At 56.4% G+C, this 14,695-nt stretch overlaps 1 protein-coding gene across 3 annotated transcripts in view; it reads right to left on the bottom strand.

Annotated features, from left to right (window-relative positions):
- DNMT3A (DNA methyltransferase 3 alpha) overlaps positions 1 to 14,695 on the bottom strand; it is a 103,186-nt gene that overhangs the window by 61,768 nt on the left and 26,723 nt on the right. For all 3 annotated transcript variants that reach the window (XR_003005854.1, XM_024764414.1, XM_024764415.1), the window contains exon 3: positions 2,527 to 2,631. Coding sequence is in view for 2 of the 3 variants with exons in the window: in XM_024764414.1 (XP_024620182.1) it covers positions 2,527 to 2,631 (105 nt within the window). In the remaining variant the exon portion in view is untranslated. The remainder of the gene's footprint in view (positions 1 to 2,526; positions 2,632 to 14,695) is intronic.

Here is a 14,695-nt window from a genome sequence, read left to right as displayed (position 1 = left end):
CAGGCTTAGCTCGATGACACACACTCAGCTGCTTTAAAGCTCCCTGGTCAATCTGTTCCCAGGGCCACAGCTGCGCCAGGTCCCCTGAAGCCCTCCCTGCTGTGCTCCTCGGCTGGGGAGGGGTGGAGGCCTGGGCCAGCACCTGCTCCACAAGTGAACCAGGTGGCCCGAGGCCCAGGAGACCGTGGGCTGGCCCCGAGCTGCAGCACGAACTTCCCCCACGTGGGCTCCCTTGGGGTCCACGGGCCTGCTGCCGGGGAAGATCTGCGGGCTGTTCTCTGTTCCCCTCTACGTGCAAGGCGTCCCTTTCACGACAGCTGCCTCAGCCCCATGCCTCCCCACGCACTCTCTCCCTTCCCAGGGCCTCACTTAGGACTGGACCACATCCACACTGACCTGCATGGGATGCGCACCGCTGCCCACTGGAGCTGCTGAGAGGCCGATGCCAGGCTCCCACCCGAAAGGCCTTGCAGACCCCTGGCCCACTGGCCCCTCCGGGGGTGGGGATGCCGGTTTATGACGCTGCTGGCCCTGTGCATTTGGAGCCCACTTTGCTGTTTGCACAGCACCCCTGGAGGTGGACAGGGCAGGTATTACCGGTAGCCGTATTTTACCAATGAGGAAGCAAAAGTTCAGAGAGGTTCAGTAACTTGCTAAGGTCACACAGCTGGGAAGCAGTAAATCCAGGGCTGCTGCTTCTGTTTCGGGTAAGGGCAGGACCGACCTTTGCTGACCACTGGCTCTTTGGTGTTTTAACCCATTTAATTCTCACAGGGGTCTAGGAGGAATGCATTTTTATCATCTCTGTTTTTCAGAACGGGAACCCAAGGTTCGGGCAGTGACTTGTTCAATGTCACACAGGTGGTCTGTGGCGGAGCTGGGATTTAAACCCAGGTCTGTTGGATTTTAAAGACAGTGCTTTTCCTTCCATGCTGGGCACTGTTCCAGGCCAGGGGTGTATGACCCACCGGGCCGTGCCCCTCTTCCCTCTCATCGTCCATCTCTGGACGCACTTCCACACTTACCCCTGATTTCCCTGCACCCTCTGATCCTGGGGCCCCACCCCACCTCTCAGTGATGTTCCCTCCCTTTGGTTCCAGGGACTCACAAATGTGAGTCAAAGGGCTGCCAGGTCCCATTTGCTACAGGTGGTGGCTCCCATCCCCAGCACCCGAGCCAGGGAAAGGCGGAGTTTGCGCTGCAGATCTCGAGCGCACGTGCAGCTCAGATTCGGAATGACAGGTGGGCTCTGACTCAGCCTGCACTGTGCCCCTCCACCTTCTCCCGCCAGGTGCCCTGTGAGGGTGGGGAGGAGAGTGGAGGGACCCCCGGGAATCTGGGAGCGCAGCCTGGAGTCTGCTGCAAGCTGAAAATTCCTTTGAAGTCCCGTTTTATCTTTCAACTGCATGTGAATTTTTCATTCCAGGCCATAAAATATCCATGTCTGCTTTAATATTAAAGTGTTTAAAATTACTTACCAGTTAAATGACTTAGCTTCTTCCCCCCTCCCCTCCAAATCTCCAAGCAGAAGTGGCAGTGGTGCACTTCAGTGCCCTGCAGATTCCCAGAGCTCCCGACTCCAAGAAGCCCCCTCGCCTCCAGCTGGTGCAGCCCGCCCTCCCTCCCTCCGCTGCCCCTTTCACTGCAGCCACGTTCACCCTGCTCTCTGCCCCGAGGAGGAAAATCCTGCCCCGCTGAGAACATTTCCTTGAACGGCTGAGTTACAAATGCGGGGCTCCTGGCTCCTTTTACCTTCTTGCTCCAAGTTCCCCGTTCTCAGCTGGAAGGGACGAAAAGAAAGGAACCAGCTGTGGCTGCAGCTGGCAGATAACTATTGTTCTGCCTCTGAGTTTAAGGCATAAGGAAGGCACGTTCCTGCCGCCCACGGGCCTTGCCCTCCGGAGCACGCCTCATCTTGGGCAACCCCAGAGTCCCCCCCACCCCGATTCAGAGGCAATGGCACCCGGAAGCCCGGGGTCTACACTTCCACTGGACTTCCACAGCGCCCAGCCCTCCTCCTCTCTTCACAGCCTGCGTCTCTTCCCTACTCACTTCGATCGGACTTCCAGACCTCAGTTCCCTCCCTCCAAGTTCTCCAGGTGGGGCTGAGGCCCAAGGTGGGTGTCTGGATGGGGAGGGAGGGGCCCATGCAGGCAGGCTAGGGAAAAACAAGTCCCATCTCTTGCTGCCCTTCCAGAAAGAAGCTGAGAGTCAGGCGCCTGGTTCAAGTCCCACAAGACCCACAGCGCAAGTCCCCTGGCCTCTAGGGGCCTCCAGTTCGATGCAGAAAATAGGAAAGTTTGGGGGTGGTTTTGGGGATCCAGTGAATGGGGAATGGAATTGGGCTCTACAGCTGGAGGGGTACACTCCATGCCCCGTCTTGGCGTGCCCAGGTCCCTGCAGGACACATCACGGCCGTTTACAGTGTGCGCAGGCGCGTGCGTGCGTGCGTGCTGTTAGCGTGTGTGCGTACGCGTGCGTGCGCCTGCGCGCGCACCTGGGCTGGGGGTACGCCACCTCACTCACCGGAGGGTGCTTGCGCTTCCTCCCAGGCCGCCCCACCTTCCGGGCAGTTGTGCTGGGCTCCTGCCGCTCCTCCTTGCCGCGAGCCTCGTCCTGCTCCTCTCCCTCCTGTGGGCACAGACACAGCCTGTAAAGCCAGGGCTGGACCCCAGCGCCCTCCCCAGCGTCCCACCCGCAGGGCAGCCACACTCCCAGGGTTGTGCCGCGCTGGTCCCCCTGGCAGGGATGGTCTTCACCCGCTTTCTGACTGGCAGAGCTGGGCCACCCCTGAGGGCCGCGTCAACTTCATCCTCAGGGGACTTCAGAGCCGCCCCGCTGCCCCAGCAGAACGCAGCTCTCCCTTGGGTGGACACGTCCTCTGAACCACAGAATCATAACACATGCTCTGACAAAGAATTTGTTTCTGGATATGAGTTTATTTATATGAAAAAAAATCTAAAACAAGTACCAAAATGATTAATGCTGTCTTTAATGAATCACCTTTATTGAAGAGAATAAAATCACAGGAAGAGAAGCATGACATGTAGCGATGTCTACTGGAAGTACACGCAACCCTTGGAAGGAGGCGTACCACAGACCACGGAGGGCATTACAGCCCCTGTACATACACCTGCCCTGAAGCAGCTGCCACATCGCGTAGGCACTGCATGTGCCTGTCACCCCGCGGGAGCATCTCAGGGACCGTGTCTTGGTTCACCGTGATGCCCGTCCTTCGCTGAATTTTGGACCAGAGTTTGGTTTTGTTACCACCCTTCACCTGGCACATGCCAGGGCCGAGCCCTGCAATGCTTGTCTTGTGGGGCAGACACATAAACCTAGAAAGTCCTCCTGCCTCACTGCTCCAGCCTGGCCACAAACCACCCACAAGCTGCTTCTGACTCAGCCGGCTCCAGCATGACTAATCATGAGCGAAAGCTGTGCTGGGGAAGGAGCGAGAAAGGGACCCTGACCCAGCAGAGGCCCCTCAGGCCGCCTGCCGTTCGTGCCCTGCACGACGTCGGCAGCCGCAGACATCTTCACAGTCCTCCCAGGGGAGGGCGCCAGCCCAGAGCCACGCTGGTGCCACAGAAAAGGGGAGGGGCACAGATTCCCAGGGGATTGAATCGAGGTGGCCCTCAATGTCCCACTCAACTTTCATTTTTTGTGATTTCAAAATAGCTTGTGGTTTGCCACATTAATTTTCAGGTGACGGTGGGACATGCAGATGGAAACCTACTGCGACCCGTCACAGACATGAGACCGATGGGAAGAGTGGCACTGGCCCGCTCTGTCCATCCATCCATTCAAGGCACATCTGGGACAGACCTGCCCGGGAAGGAGATTTAGCATTGCAGCTGAGAGTCCGGGAGCCCTCCGAGGACATATGGGTGGAAGATGACAGAGGCCCCAGGCCTTAGCACTGAGGGGAGACTCCAGTCAACTTGCGGGAGGTGGAGAGAGTGTTCAGAGGAGCAGAAAGGGGACGCCGGTGTATTGTGGGTACAAGAAAAAAGGGAGTTGCCAACCCAAGAGGCAAAGTCGACAGATGCAAAGGAGTCAAGCGCAGAGAGATTTGGTTAGGGGTGGAAATGGTCAGCCTCAGAGGGAAGCTGTGCAGAATGACACGGCAATGAGGACCGAGGGGCCGGAGAGGGGCTGGAGAGACAGTTTAAGGAACCCAGCCGAGAAAGGTCTGGAAAAGAAGCCAAGGACAGGGAGCCTAGTGCCGGCTGCGGACAGGAGGTGAGGGTCCAGGGTGGTGAGAGAAAGGCTGCCCCAGGACCAGAGACCCTTGAGAGGCTCTTTTCAGGAAAACATGGCAGAGAAACTGTGAGGGCAGAAAGGCCGAGGTGGGGGACAGCCAAGTGGCGGGGAGGCCTCCATGACAGCTCTGTGGGCCTGGACTGGAGGGGGGCCCAGGGCCACATGCCCCATGGTAAGCCAGGCCTGCTGGTGCTGGGCTGCCTTCTGAGACCCCACAGACACCCCCATTTAAGAAACAATCACTTGGATCACACAGAGAGAAAATATTACCAATGCAGCTTAACGTTGGTGAAAGTTCCAACTGAATCTACCCAAGTATAGTGAATTTCAGCTGAGGTGGTGCTTTTGGTCAGGTTACACCACGGCTAAAAGGGCGCCGTCTTGATCGTGCCAACCGGGTAACTCGGCATTTACAACACATTTGGAGGCCACGCAAGGTCGTGGAAAGGCACGGGGCTTAAAGCAAAGCAAAATGGGTATGAGCCCGGCTTGTCCATGTGCTAGTTCCAGGACTGTTCTCTCTGAAACTCAGTTTCCTCATCCATAAAATGGGGGTAGGAAGGTGTCCATTCTGCCTGCTTCTCGGGTTTTTAAGAAGACAGATGACTAAGTGGTTCGTACCCTTGCCTGTTTTGTTCACTGCTGAATGCCCAGAGCCTAGAACAGACTCAGCAGCACTTAGTGGGTCTTCCATATGCCCCTCGATGAGAGGACTTACATATTCCCCGGCAGCAGGAGGCCCACCCAGCCCCTGTACTTGCCTGCAGAGCACTAGGCCACACCTAGCCAAGCCTCTGACCATTGCTCGTGGCCGGGCCCATGGGCCTGGAATGCACAGGGAGCAGCCAAGAGGGGGTGCCGAGGTGGGTCAGGACCAGTCTGGGTGGCCATGGGGTCTGAAAAGACTCCTACCACTCAGAAATTCTGGGCTCTGAACTATTTCTTTAGCACACTGCATCTCTTACAGAAGAGATTCATCTGATTTTCTAACTTTTGCTCTGAACTAATCAGAGACGGGAAAGCCAATCAGAGCCTCAGATCAGCACCAAGGAACCACAATTACCAGGCTGCCTGTGCTGACTAAAAACAAAGACACCTGCTGTTTCAGGACCGCCAAGCCCCAGCTTCCATTAGCATATGGAGAAAGCCTTTGGGGGCCCCTGATAGGCAACCCCTGTGCCATCTGGAGACTTGCTGTCATTCCTCACCTCCACACACGTGCTCTGCCTGACACACAGGAGATGCTCAGCACATCCTTCCCTGTTGAATTTAGTTCAATGCAACACCCCCAAGAGGAAGAGGTGGAAGACCTTGATGCCAGACCATCTGTCCAGGTCCTGATGTATTGAGAACGGGGAGCCCCCAGGGCCATGTCCTGAGCCTATCCCTCAGGGCCCAAGCGGGGAACGGCACCTGATGCCCAGTCCAACACTCTGCCCTCCGGTACCCCTGGGGTGTGCTTCGGAAACCAAGTCTCCACGAGAGTCCAGGTGGGGAGTGGCACCGAGGTCTGAGCGACTCTGGCCCATACCCTTTCCATCTAGCCCTGAAGCACGGCTTTGTGAAAAGCGTGCCGTTTTCGGTCAACACGTCATTCTTCCGTGATACGGCGACATCGCGGGGCAAAGGGAGGTGGCGATACCTTCAGCTCTGGGTCTGCCTGCATTCACACCCACAAGGGAGAGGGGTAATACACTGAGAAGGGTGAGCAGATGGCTCGGGGCGTGCCCCTCAAGGAGGCGTATCAAGCGGTTCACTCTCGCATCTGTCGTGGGGCCTGTTTCATTCAATATCTTTGCTGATGGGCTGAGCAAAGGAATGTAAAATATGCTTATCAAATCTGCCAGTAGCACTGAGCCGGGAGGCGTCACTAATACCCTGAAAGGGAAGAGTCGCATCCACAGTGACTTGGAGCAGCTGGAAAACAGTAACAAATTTAGCAGGAAGAGCCTTGAGCCCAGGTTGGTTTCCTCATCTGTCAAGTGAAGGGGCTGAATTCGTCAGTCCTCCCAGTGGGAGGGGGCAGGAATGGGCAGAAATTCTAGTGAGGTGGGCTTTGGGGCAGGGAGGGGGCAGGCTGGACTTTTTGCTCTGCTATTTACTCCCTAGTCCCTTCAAGCTATTTAACCTCTCTAGTCTAGCGTTCCTCACCTACAAAATGGGGATAATAATATCTACTTCACAGCAATGGTATAACAATTAAATGAGGTAATATATGGAAAGCTGACACATGAGAGTCACTCAAGAATTGCTGACTTCCTCCGCTCCCAGGTCCCGACCAGAACTATTCACAAACGTGCATCCCTCCCTCCTCCCCGTCCCTCCCCACCCCCATGCAAACCCCAGCTCACTGCCCGGCATATGCAGCCATCACTCAGTGCTACAGACAAACCCCAACATCTGGCTGGTACCGCCGCAGTGAGATACTCAGGAACGCTGGGGCTCCGTGATCCTTCCAAAATGCAAAGCTGATTACGTCACTCCACAGAGCTTAAGCCCTTGCTGAGGGGGCTCCCAGGGCCCTGCAGGATCAAGCCAAGCTCCTTAGCCCCGGTGAAGGAAGGCCCTAGGATCTGGCGGGCACTTCCCACCCATCGTAAACCGACCACACCAGGTGCAAATGTGGGCTGCTCCCTCCCTGGGACATTGGCACAGACCCTTGCTTCTGCCTCACTTTTCCAACCTCACTTCCTAGATTCCCTTCCCCTGGGCCCCTCCTTCCCATACCCCACCTAGACTGAGTCTATGGGTCCTTCCTCTCCCATAGCACCCACTATCCAGCACTGCAACTACCAGCTATCATCATGATCAAGCCAGAAGCCCCTCGAGGAAAGGAACTCTGTCTTATTCACCTTGGCTTCGTCCCCAGTGCCTAGAGCGATGCACCTGGCACAGGGCAGGCACTCAAAATACTTGATGAGTGACTGTCACATAGTAGATGTTCAATAAACAAGTCCATACACACAGAGAGAGGCACGTGTACAAATCCACAAACGTGCACGAATACAGCCAAGCAGGAGAATCCAGTGCCGTTCTCATCTTTATGACTCAAAGTCAGGAAACAGGATGACTAAAACGTATTTTCTCGTCTTAAACGTAATCATGTCACTTCAATTTATGTAACTCTTTACAATTTTCAAAGCCCCTCTACATTTGGTGGCCTGTTAGATTAGGTGGTTACCATCAGCCTCTCTCAACTTCTGAGGCTATGATTTGACCTACATTTTAACACAGCTCACTGGATGGATTATTTTAGGCCACACACAGCTTCGCATTCTGAGGAGCTGGGCCATGATGACAATAATCTCACGTTGGTACAGTACATGGTAATTAACAAAGCATTTTCACGTACGTTATTTCATTTTACTCTTATGCTTTACAGAAAGTAGAGCTGGTTTTATTTTTTTCCATTACGCAGGCGGGAAATCTGAAGCTCAGAGTGGTTACCTAACTTTCAGAGATCAGAGAGCCAGCAAGGGAGGCCTTTACAACCAAAATTTAAATCTTTTGATTCCCAGCCCTCGGGTCTTTCCACAGCAACATGCCACCATACCCTACGATGCCGTGTGCCCCTGACACGTGTACATATGCACGACGATGAGCAGGCAGGCAAGCCAAGGTAAAGGTATGCTCTGGCATTCACACGCATACATCCACACGCAGTTGTCTCAGGGGCCTCATGCCTAGACGGGGACCCCTCCCGCTAAGAGAGACACATCCCACGAGGCCCTCACCCAGAGCCAGCCGGCCAGCCAGACATACGTGCCCCCTTCAGAGCGTACACCGGATGCTACTGACCCAGCATCCGCTGAGCAGATGTCTCAAGTTGGCGTTTGAGTCAAGGGGATGAACTTGCCGGATCTAGCCGGCCACTTGCCCGGGCCCCCTGGGACAAGAAGCACGTACAGCCTTTGCCAGCTGGCTGGCTGGCCTCCCAGGGCCTGTCTGTGGTCGTGGAATTCAGTGAAACGAATTGGCTTCTCTGGCAGGCAGAGCCCCGTTCTGGGTGCCTGAGTACCAGGCCCACGACTCCGCAGAGCACCCCGCGCACACGCGCGCACACATGCACACGCACACGCATGGCAGGCCCAGGCTGGGCCGCAGGGTGAGCTGCAGGAGGACGGGAGGGGAGGGCAGGGGCACCGGGAATTGCTGTAGGTGCTCCCACTTCCACGCAGCCCTCCCAAGCCCCCCGTCTCTTCTGCTCTCGGTCACCTCCCAAAGCTCATCAGTCCTTTGTTTCAACTAACTCAACAATGTTCAACAGATATTCACTGACTGCTCAGTGGGCTTCGTATTATAATTATCGAGGAAGGTCTTCCATGACTCCCAAAAGGCCATGCTCCCAGAAGGCAGCGTCCGTGTCCTGATGGCCCCTCCGACACCCGCACAGCTCCCAGGCACCTGCGCACTGTGGGCTTTCCCCAGGCCCTCCTCACCCCGTGCACCATGCTGGGGCCTCACCGCCTTCCGGAACGGAGACTCCCCCCAGCACATACCCAGCCCACTGCAGCCCAGCCGTGCCCACCCCTGTGGTCCTAGGGCTACCATAAGGCCAGGCCCATGGATGTGCTCAAAAACATTTACCAAGCACCAGCTATGTACCAGATATAAAGATAAGCAAACAGGGAACTCAGTTCAGAGGGAGAGACGACACATAAATACACAAGTGCCTGTGCTGTGCCGAGGGCTGGGATGGAGCGCGCCCACTCTGCTAGCAGCCACCCCAAGCCCCCTCGCCCTCGCTCCTTCAGCAGCCCACCCGGGCTCTGCACAGCCCACCATCTCCTTCCCACCCCACCGGCCACCCTCCCTTGGTGGATGGAAAGAATCCAGAAAAATCTACTTCGTAGCCACGTGACTGTTACGAAGTTTCTCAACCTCTCTAAGCCTCAACTCCCTACCTGTAAAATGGGGATCCTCCAGTTACTGTGAGGAGTAGGTGAGTTAATTGCCGGGCAAAGGAAACTCCTTTAGACGCCTTTGCACACCGCGCACATGCTAAGGGGGGGTGATTGTAAGTAACAGCCCTAAGAGCCCTGTGGCTCTCCACAGAGGCAGCTGCAGGACATGACCAGGCCCTGTGCCCAGTCCAGGTGCCAGAAAGGAAGGATATCTTCCCATTTCTCAGTCATCCTGGGACACCCACTCTTGCTCAGCTCCCCGCCGGCCCTCTTCCCTTTGCAGAGCTGAGCTCAGCTTCCCCGCCCAGGCCCTGTGGGGCCGGCTTCTTGGCCGGGATGGGCTCCAACCCCAGCCCAGACCTGAGGGACCTTGGGCCCGGCCGTGGCCCCGCATGCGAGCCTCTGAAGGTAGCATAGCCCCTGCCATCAGCAGTTAGGTCATCCTGGGACTTCCCTGGTGGCACAGCAGTTAAGAATCCACCTGCCAATGCAGGGGACACGAGTTCGAGCCCTGGTCCGGGAAGATCCCACATGCTGCGGAGCAACGAAGCCCGTGCGCCACAACTACTGAGCCTGCGCTCTAGAGCCCGCAAGCCACAACTACCAAAGCCCACGTGCTTTAGGGCCTGAGTGCCGCAACTAATGAGCCCGCGTGCTGCAACTACTGAAGCCCGCGCGCCTAGAGCCCGTGCTCTGCAACAAGAGAAGCCACCGCAATGAGGAGCCTGCGCACCACAATGAAGGGTAGCCCCCGCTCGCTGCAACTAGAGAAAGCCCGCACGTAGCAACAAAGACCCAACGCAGCCAAAAAAAAAAAAAAAAAAAAGGAGTTAGGTCATCCTGCAACTTGCCTCAGTTTTGCTTCTGTTCAGTGGGTAAAGGGAGAGGGGGCCATAGGCCGTGGGCTCTCAGGGGACTTTAAACCCACACCATTCACACCCTCGTCTGCATTGTCCCCACTCTTCTCCCATGCCTCTCAGTCCTCGGGGCTGCAGTGGATCTTCACCACAAATGTGCAGATAGGTTGGCAGACAGAGAGACAGGTAGATGGGGAGGAAGGTAAGTATATAGATAGATAGACAGCTAGTTAACTATCCAAAATAAGTTACAAGACTAAATCTGTGCCACCGTGTTAACCACTCACACACACCATCTCACGGAAATCTCTCATTACGCTGCTCAGCAGTCACCTAGCTGAGTCCACATTCAAACAAAGGTCTATCTCCAGAGTCCAACCGACCCCCACTCAAGACTGTATTGACTGCAGAGTTAAACTTGACACGTAATAGCAGTTAACTTAGAGAATTTTAGAGAACCCGAACCCTAAAATGGAGGTCCCAGTCAGCTCTGGGGTGGGCACTGTTTACATCACTTGCCTGCTCTCCATGCACAAGCATCTAATCGACTCCACTGAGCTAAAAACGGACACGCCATTATTATTATTAGCTGTGTTCCCGAAGAGGTAAGGGCAAAGCTGCCTTTACTGGAACTGTTTAAATGTGTAAGAGGGATGCTCCCTCAACGACCCCTATAGTGACGATTTTAAAGCAAAGAGCAGGCCGAGTGACCGTGTGTGGGCATCTGAGTGCTCTAAAGGCAGGGCATGCCCGGGGCGGGCACCAGATCTGTGGGCCAGCAAGAACAGCTGAGCGTGGAGCCGGGGGAACCCCACCCAAGGATGCCCTTGAACTTCGGAACCAGAGTGCAGGAAGTGGTCGGCGCCCGAGGGAAATCAGTACGCCAGGTCTCTGGGTTGGACCTAGGTGAGAAGGGAGGAGCCCTGGCCACAGCACTGGCCATACGTGCATACATATACACACAGGCATGCACACACACACACACAGGCACACTTGCTGTGCTCCCCCCAGCACAAACACGTACCCCCCCAACAGGCGCTTCTCCTACCCAGCAGGAGAGGGTGAGCTCAGGGCGAGCCGTCCAGGAGTGGCCTGTTTCCTCCAGAGGGCAGGCATGGCTTACCCATCCTTGTATCTTCCCATCCCCTTCCCTTTACTAGGTCCTCCAGCAAGGTATATTCAGTTCACCCAACAAACTCGTGGAGCCCTACTATGTGCCATGTACCTGGAAAGGTACCTAAGTCTGAAAAGGAGGAAAGGAGGGAAGGAGGAAGGAGGAAGGAGGAAGGGAAAGAAGCAACGTGTCCACAGCAGTGTCTTCCACACATAAGAGTATGTACCTGGTATGTGTGTGTATGTGCGTGCGCACGTATAGCCAGTCACACATACTAGCCTGTGTACGTGAGCTCCTGCTGGAGATGAAGTGCCCCCAACAGCGACCCCAGGGCAAGAGCACTGCTACGCAGAGAAAAGCATTCTCTGACCATCCCGACTTTCAGAAGAAACTTGGATAGGACTATGGAACATCACAGCTGGGAGACACCATCCATTCCATCCCCCTTCACATAGGAGGCAGCCTGAAAGGCACAGGAGCTGGGGTTCGAATCCCAGCACCACTACTTACTAGCTGTGTGGCCTTAGACAAGTGACCTGACCTCTCTGAGCATCAGTTTAGTCTTTAATAAGATAGAGTGATGAAAATAATAGAGCCTACCTTATGGAGCAGTTGTAAGAATGAAATAAGATAATGCAAGTACAGAGCTTAAAAGAGCACCTGGCAGATAGTCGGCACTCAATGCATCTGTTATGTTTCTGAGGCCCGAGGAAGGAGGGGAACAGCAAGATCGGGGCCCAGCCCGGGGCTTGGACTCCTGGCCAGGCACTGATTCACATTTGGGGATCTGAGGAGGCCCTTCCAGCCCCGGGCTTGGAATGCTCTTGGTCCCCTGTCCTGCTCCCTCTGCCCGCCTCTCTCCTCTCTACACAGGGCCTGGCACCATATCTCCATGATCCCCTCTGAGCCAGAACCAAGGCTCCTGGACTTCCTGATGCTCACCTCCCTTCCCATCTCTCATAAGGCCAGCTCCCCCTCCCTTTTCTGTGGCCAGATTTACCCAGCCGACCCTCACTGCCAGAGTCCCAGGGCTCAGCATCCCTCCTCACCACCACCCCCACCTAGCCTGCCTCCTCCCAGGCTCCCCAAGCTGCCCCGTCCCTGCCCAACACATGGACAGTAGGGCTGGGGAGGCTGCTGGGCAGGTGCCACGAGGACACCACATACACAGGCCTCTCTGCACTGCCAAGAACAGCCACGGCTGCCTCAGCCTACCACGCACAGCTCTGCACCCTGCCTGTTTGATCAGGGCTCTGGGATTGTTCTCCTGTGAAGGGGTCTTATCCACTCTCATCTTCCTCTCCATCCTATCCACAAGATACTTCCTGAGCACCTACTGTGCGCTAGTCGGGCCCTGAAGATCCACCCAGACGATGGTGGCTGGGGTCCTGCGCTCCTGGGGCAGCTGCGGGGCTGGATATTATCCACACCAGTACTTCTCAAATCCCCTAGAGGGTTGGTAAAAACAAGGATTGCTAGGTCCCCTCCCCAGAGTTTCTGATTCAGCAGGTCTAGGGTGGGGCCCGAGCTTTTGCATTTCTAAGCCTTCCAGGTGCTGCTGGTTTAGGGATCACATTTTGAGAACCAATGGTTCTCTCTGTAATTCAAGACAGACTGAAGCCAGGGCTTTGATCAGAGAGGAGAGAAAATTAGGGAAAGGGCACATCAGTCAGAGGAAGCAGCATAAACAAAGACCTGGCAGCTCCAGGAAGTACTGGAGTGAAAGGTACAGGGAGGCGTGGCCGGGGGGGGAGGGGCAGGCGGGAAGGGCACATGGGGCCAGGTGGTGAAGGGGCCAGTGGGCAGCCACACCCCTGCCCTCTGGCTCACCAAACAGTTCCTTTGTGCCAGGTGCCCCTGGAAACTCTGCCAGACTCCTTGGGCTGTGGCCCAAACCCATCTTCCACTCTGCAGCCACACAGCACCCCTGCCCCAGGCCTGGCTTTCACGGGCCGCCGTGGGCGGCTGTCAGCATCTCTGCCTGCCCTCCTGGGGGCTGCACGAGAACCAGCCCAGCGGTGCCAGGGAGGTGTACCAGGTGAGCCAGCATGCACACCGGGGAGAGCGCCCCCCATACCCCAGCCCCCATCTGTCAGCTCCCTCTATCAGCACCAGGCTCTGGGCCTGGGTGTGTGTTTGTTGCCTCTTGAGCCAGGACAGTTACTATGGGTAGATAATAATAGCAATCGTAATCCCTCATAATTGGACCAGACTTTGCTGTTTGCAGGGCACTCACTCCATGCCCGTGACCTCATCTGACTTCCACAACCACCCCATAAAACAGGCACAGCTAGAGTTACTATCCCCATTTTACAGCTGAGCAAACGCAAGCCCAGAGGGCCTGAAGTCACATCTCCAATAAGTGACATCTTCAGGCCTGGGGCCCGGGACTCGGGACCCTCTGTCCAGTGCTTTTTCCCTGTCCTGAACTGTCATGATGGCGAGCCTGTCTGCGGCTCTCCATGGGAGGGGCCGGGGGCTCTGCGGCCCAGGGAAGCCCTGTTCAGTAACCGGAGACATGTGGCTCGGCTGCCCCTCCTCCTCCAGCTGGGGGGCGGGGGGCAGCTGACCACCAACTGCAAGTGCATGGACACGGAGCTGTGTCAGCACCAGTCAGGACATCGGACCGGGGGAGGGGTCAGGGTCACCTAATCTAACGGAGGAGCAAAGCCAGGCCCAAGGAGGGAAGGGAATTATCCATGGCCACGGCTGCCACTCAAGAGCACAGGTGGGTGCAGGTGGCCCTGACTCTATGGCGGCAGGGTCTGGGTCTGCTGCCGCCTGAGTCCGCGGGATCAGAAAGAAAGGGACTGACCTGTAACCCCTAGGAGCCCCACCCAGTGGGCTGCAGCATGCACTTTCTTCCCAGCTTGGGGGTATACATGGTCACCAGTCCCGTGGCACTCTGCAGGATCCTGGGCTGGAAAGACAGGTGTCTGGGCTTCGTGCACGCATCCGCGCACGTGCGTGCGTGTGTGTGTGTGTGTGTGTGTGTGTGTGTGTGTCCGTAACAGGACCCATGCAGGTGGGGCAGTGAAAAAGACTCCGATACAGGAGAGCAGGCTCTCATCTGGACCCCCCACTGATAAGCTGGGCTCAGCTTCCTCATCTCCAAACCAGGGCCATCTGTCCTTGCCCCACTTGTTTCAAGGGCTGTCCTCAAGGCCCGAATGGATGGAAACCACCCAGAAGGCAGACACTGGCTCTAAGAATGAGCGAGCCCAGAGGGAGCTGAGCACACGCGGCGGGAGGGGGGGCAGGAAGCAGGTCTCAGAACTGCCGCTGATGGCGGATCACCAGAGCTGACCCCCTCAGAGCGCTCAGTGGTCCCACACCTAGTGTCAGGTGTCCACCCCGGTTCCAGGAGGACAAACTGTGCCCCAGAAGCTCTCAGATACCACCAAGTATCACCACCCCTCACTCCCGCTCAGGGAGAGGAGAACAGGCAGAGGGAACTGCGGGGACCAGGGCATGACAGATGGGACACCCCAGGAAGGCCGTTGGCTGGCATAGCTTCCCTGGAAGGGTGGCGGCAGGGTCTACCATTCCACAGA

Source organism: Neophocaena asiaeorientalis, unplaced genomic scaffold (genome assembly GCF_003031525.2).
Source record: "Neophocaena asiaeorientalis asiaeorientalis breed wild unplaced genomic scaffold, Neophocaena_asiaeorientalis_V1.1 scaffold345, whole genome shotgun sequence".
Classification (NCBI taxonomy): domain Eukaryota; kingdom Metazoa; phylum Chordata; class Mammalia; order Artiodactyla; family Phocoenidae; genus Neophocaena; species Neophocaena asiaeorientalis.
The sequence above is the reverse complement of the archived record's forward strand: the minus strand, read 5'-3'. Positions and strand labels throughout refer to the sequence as shown.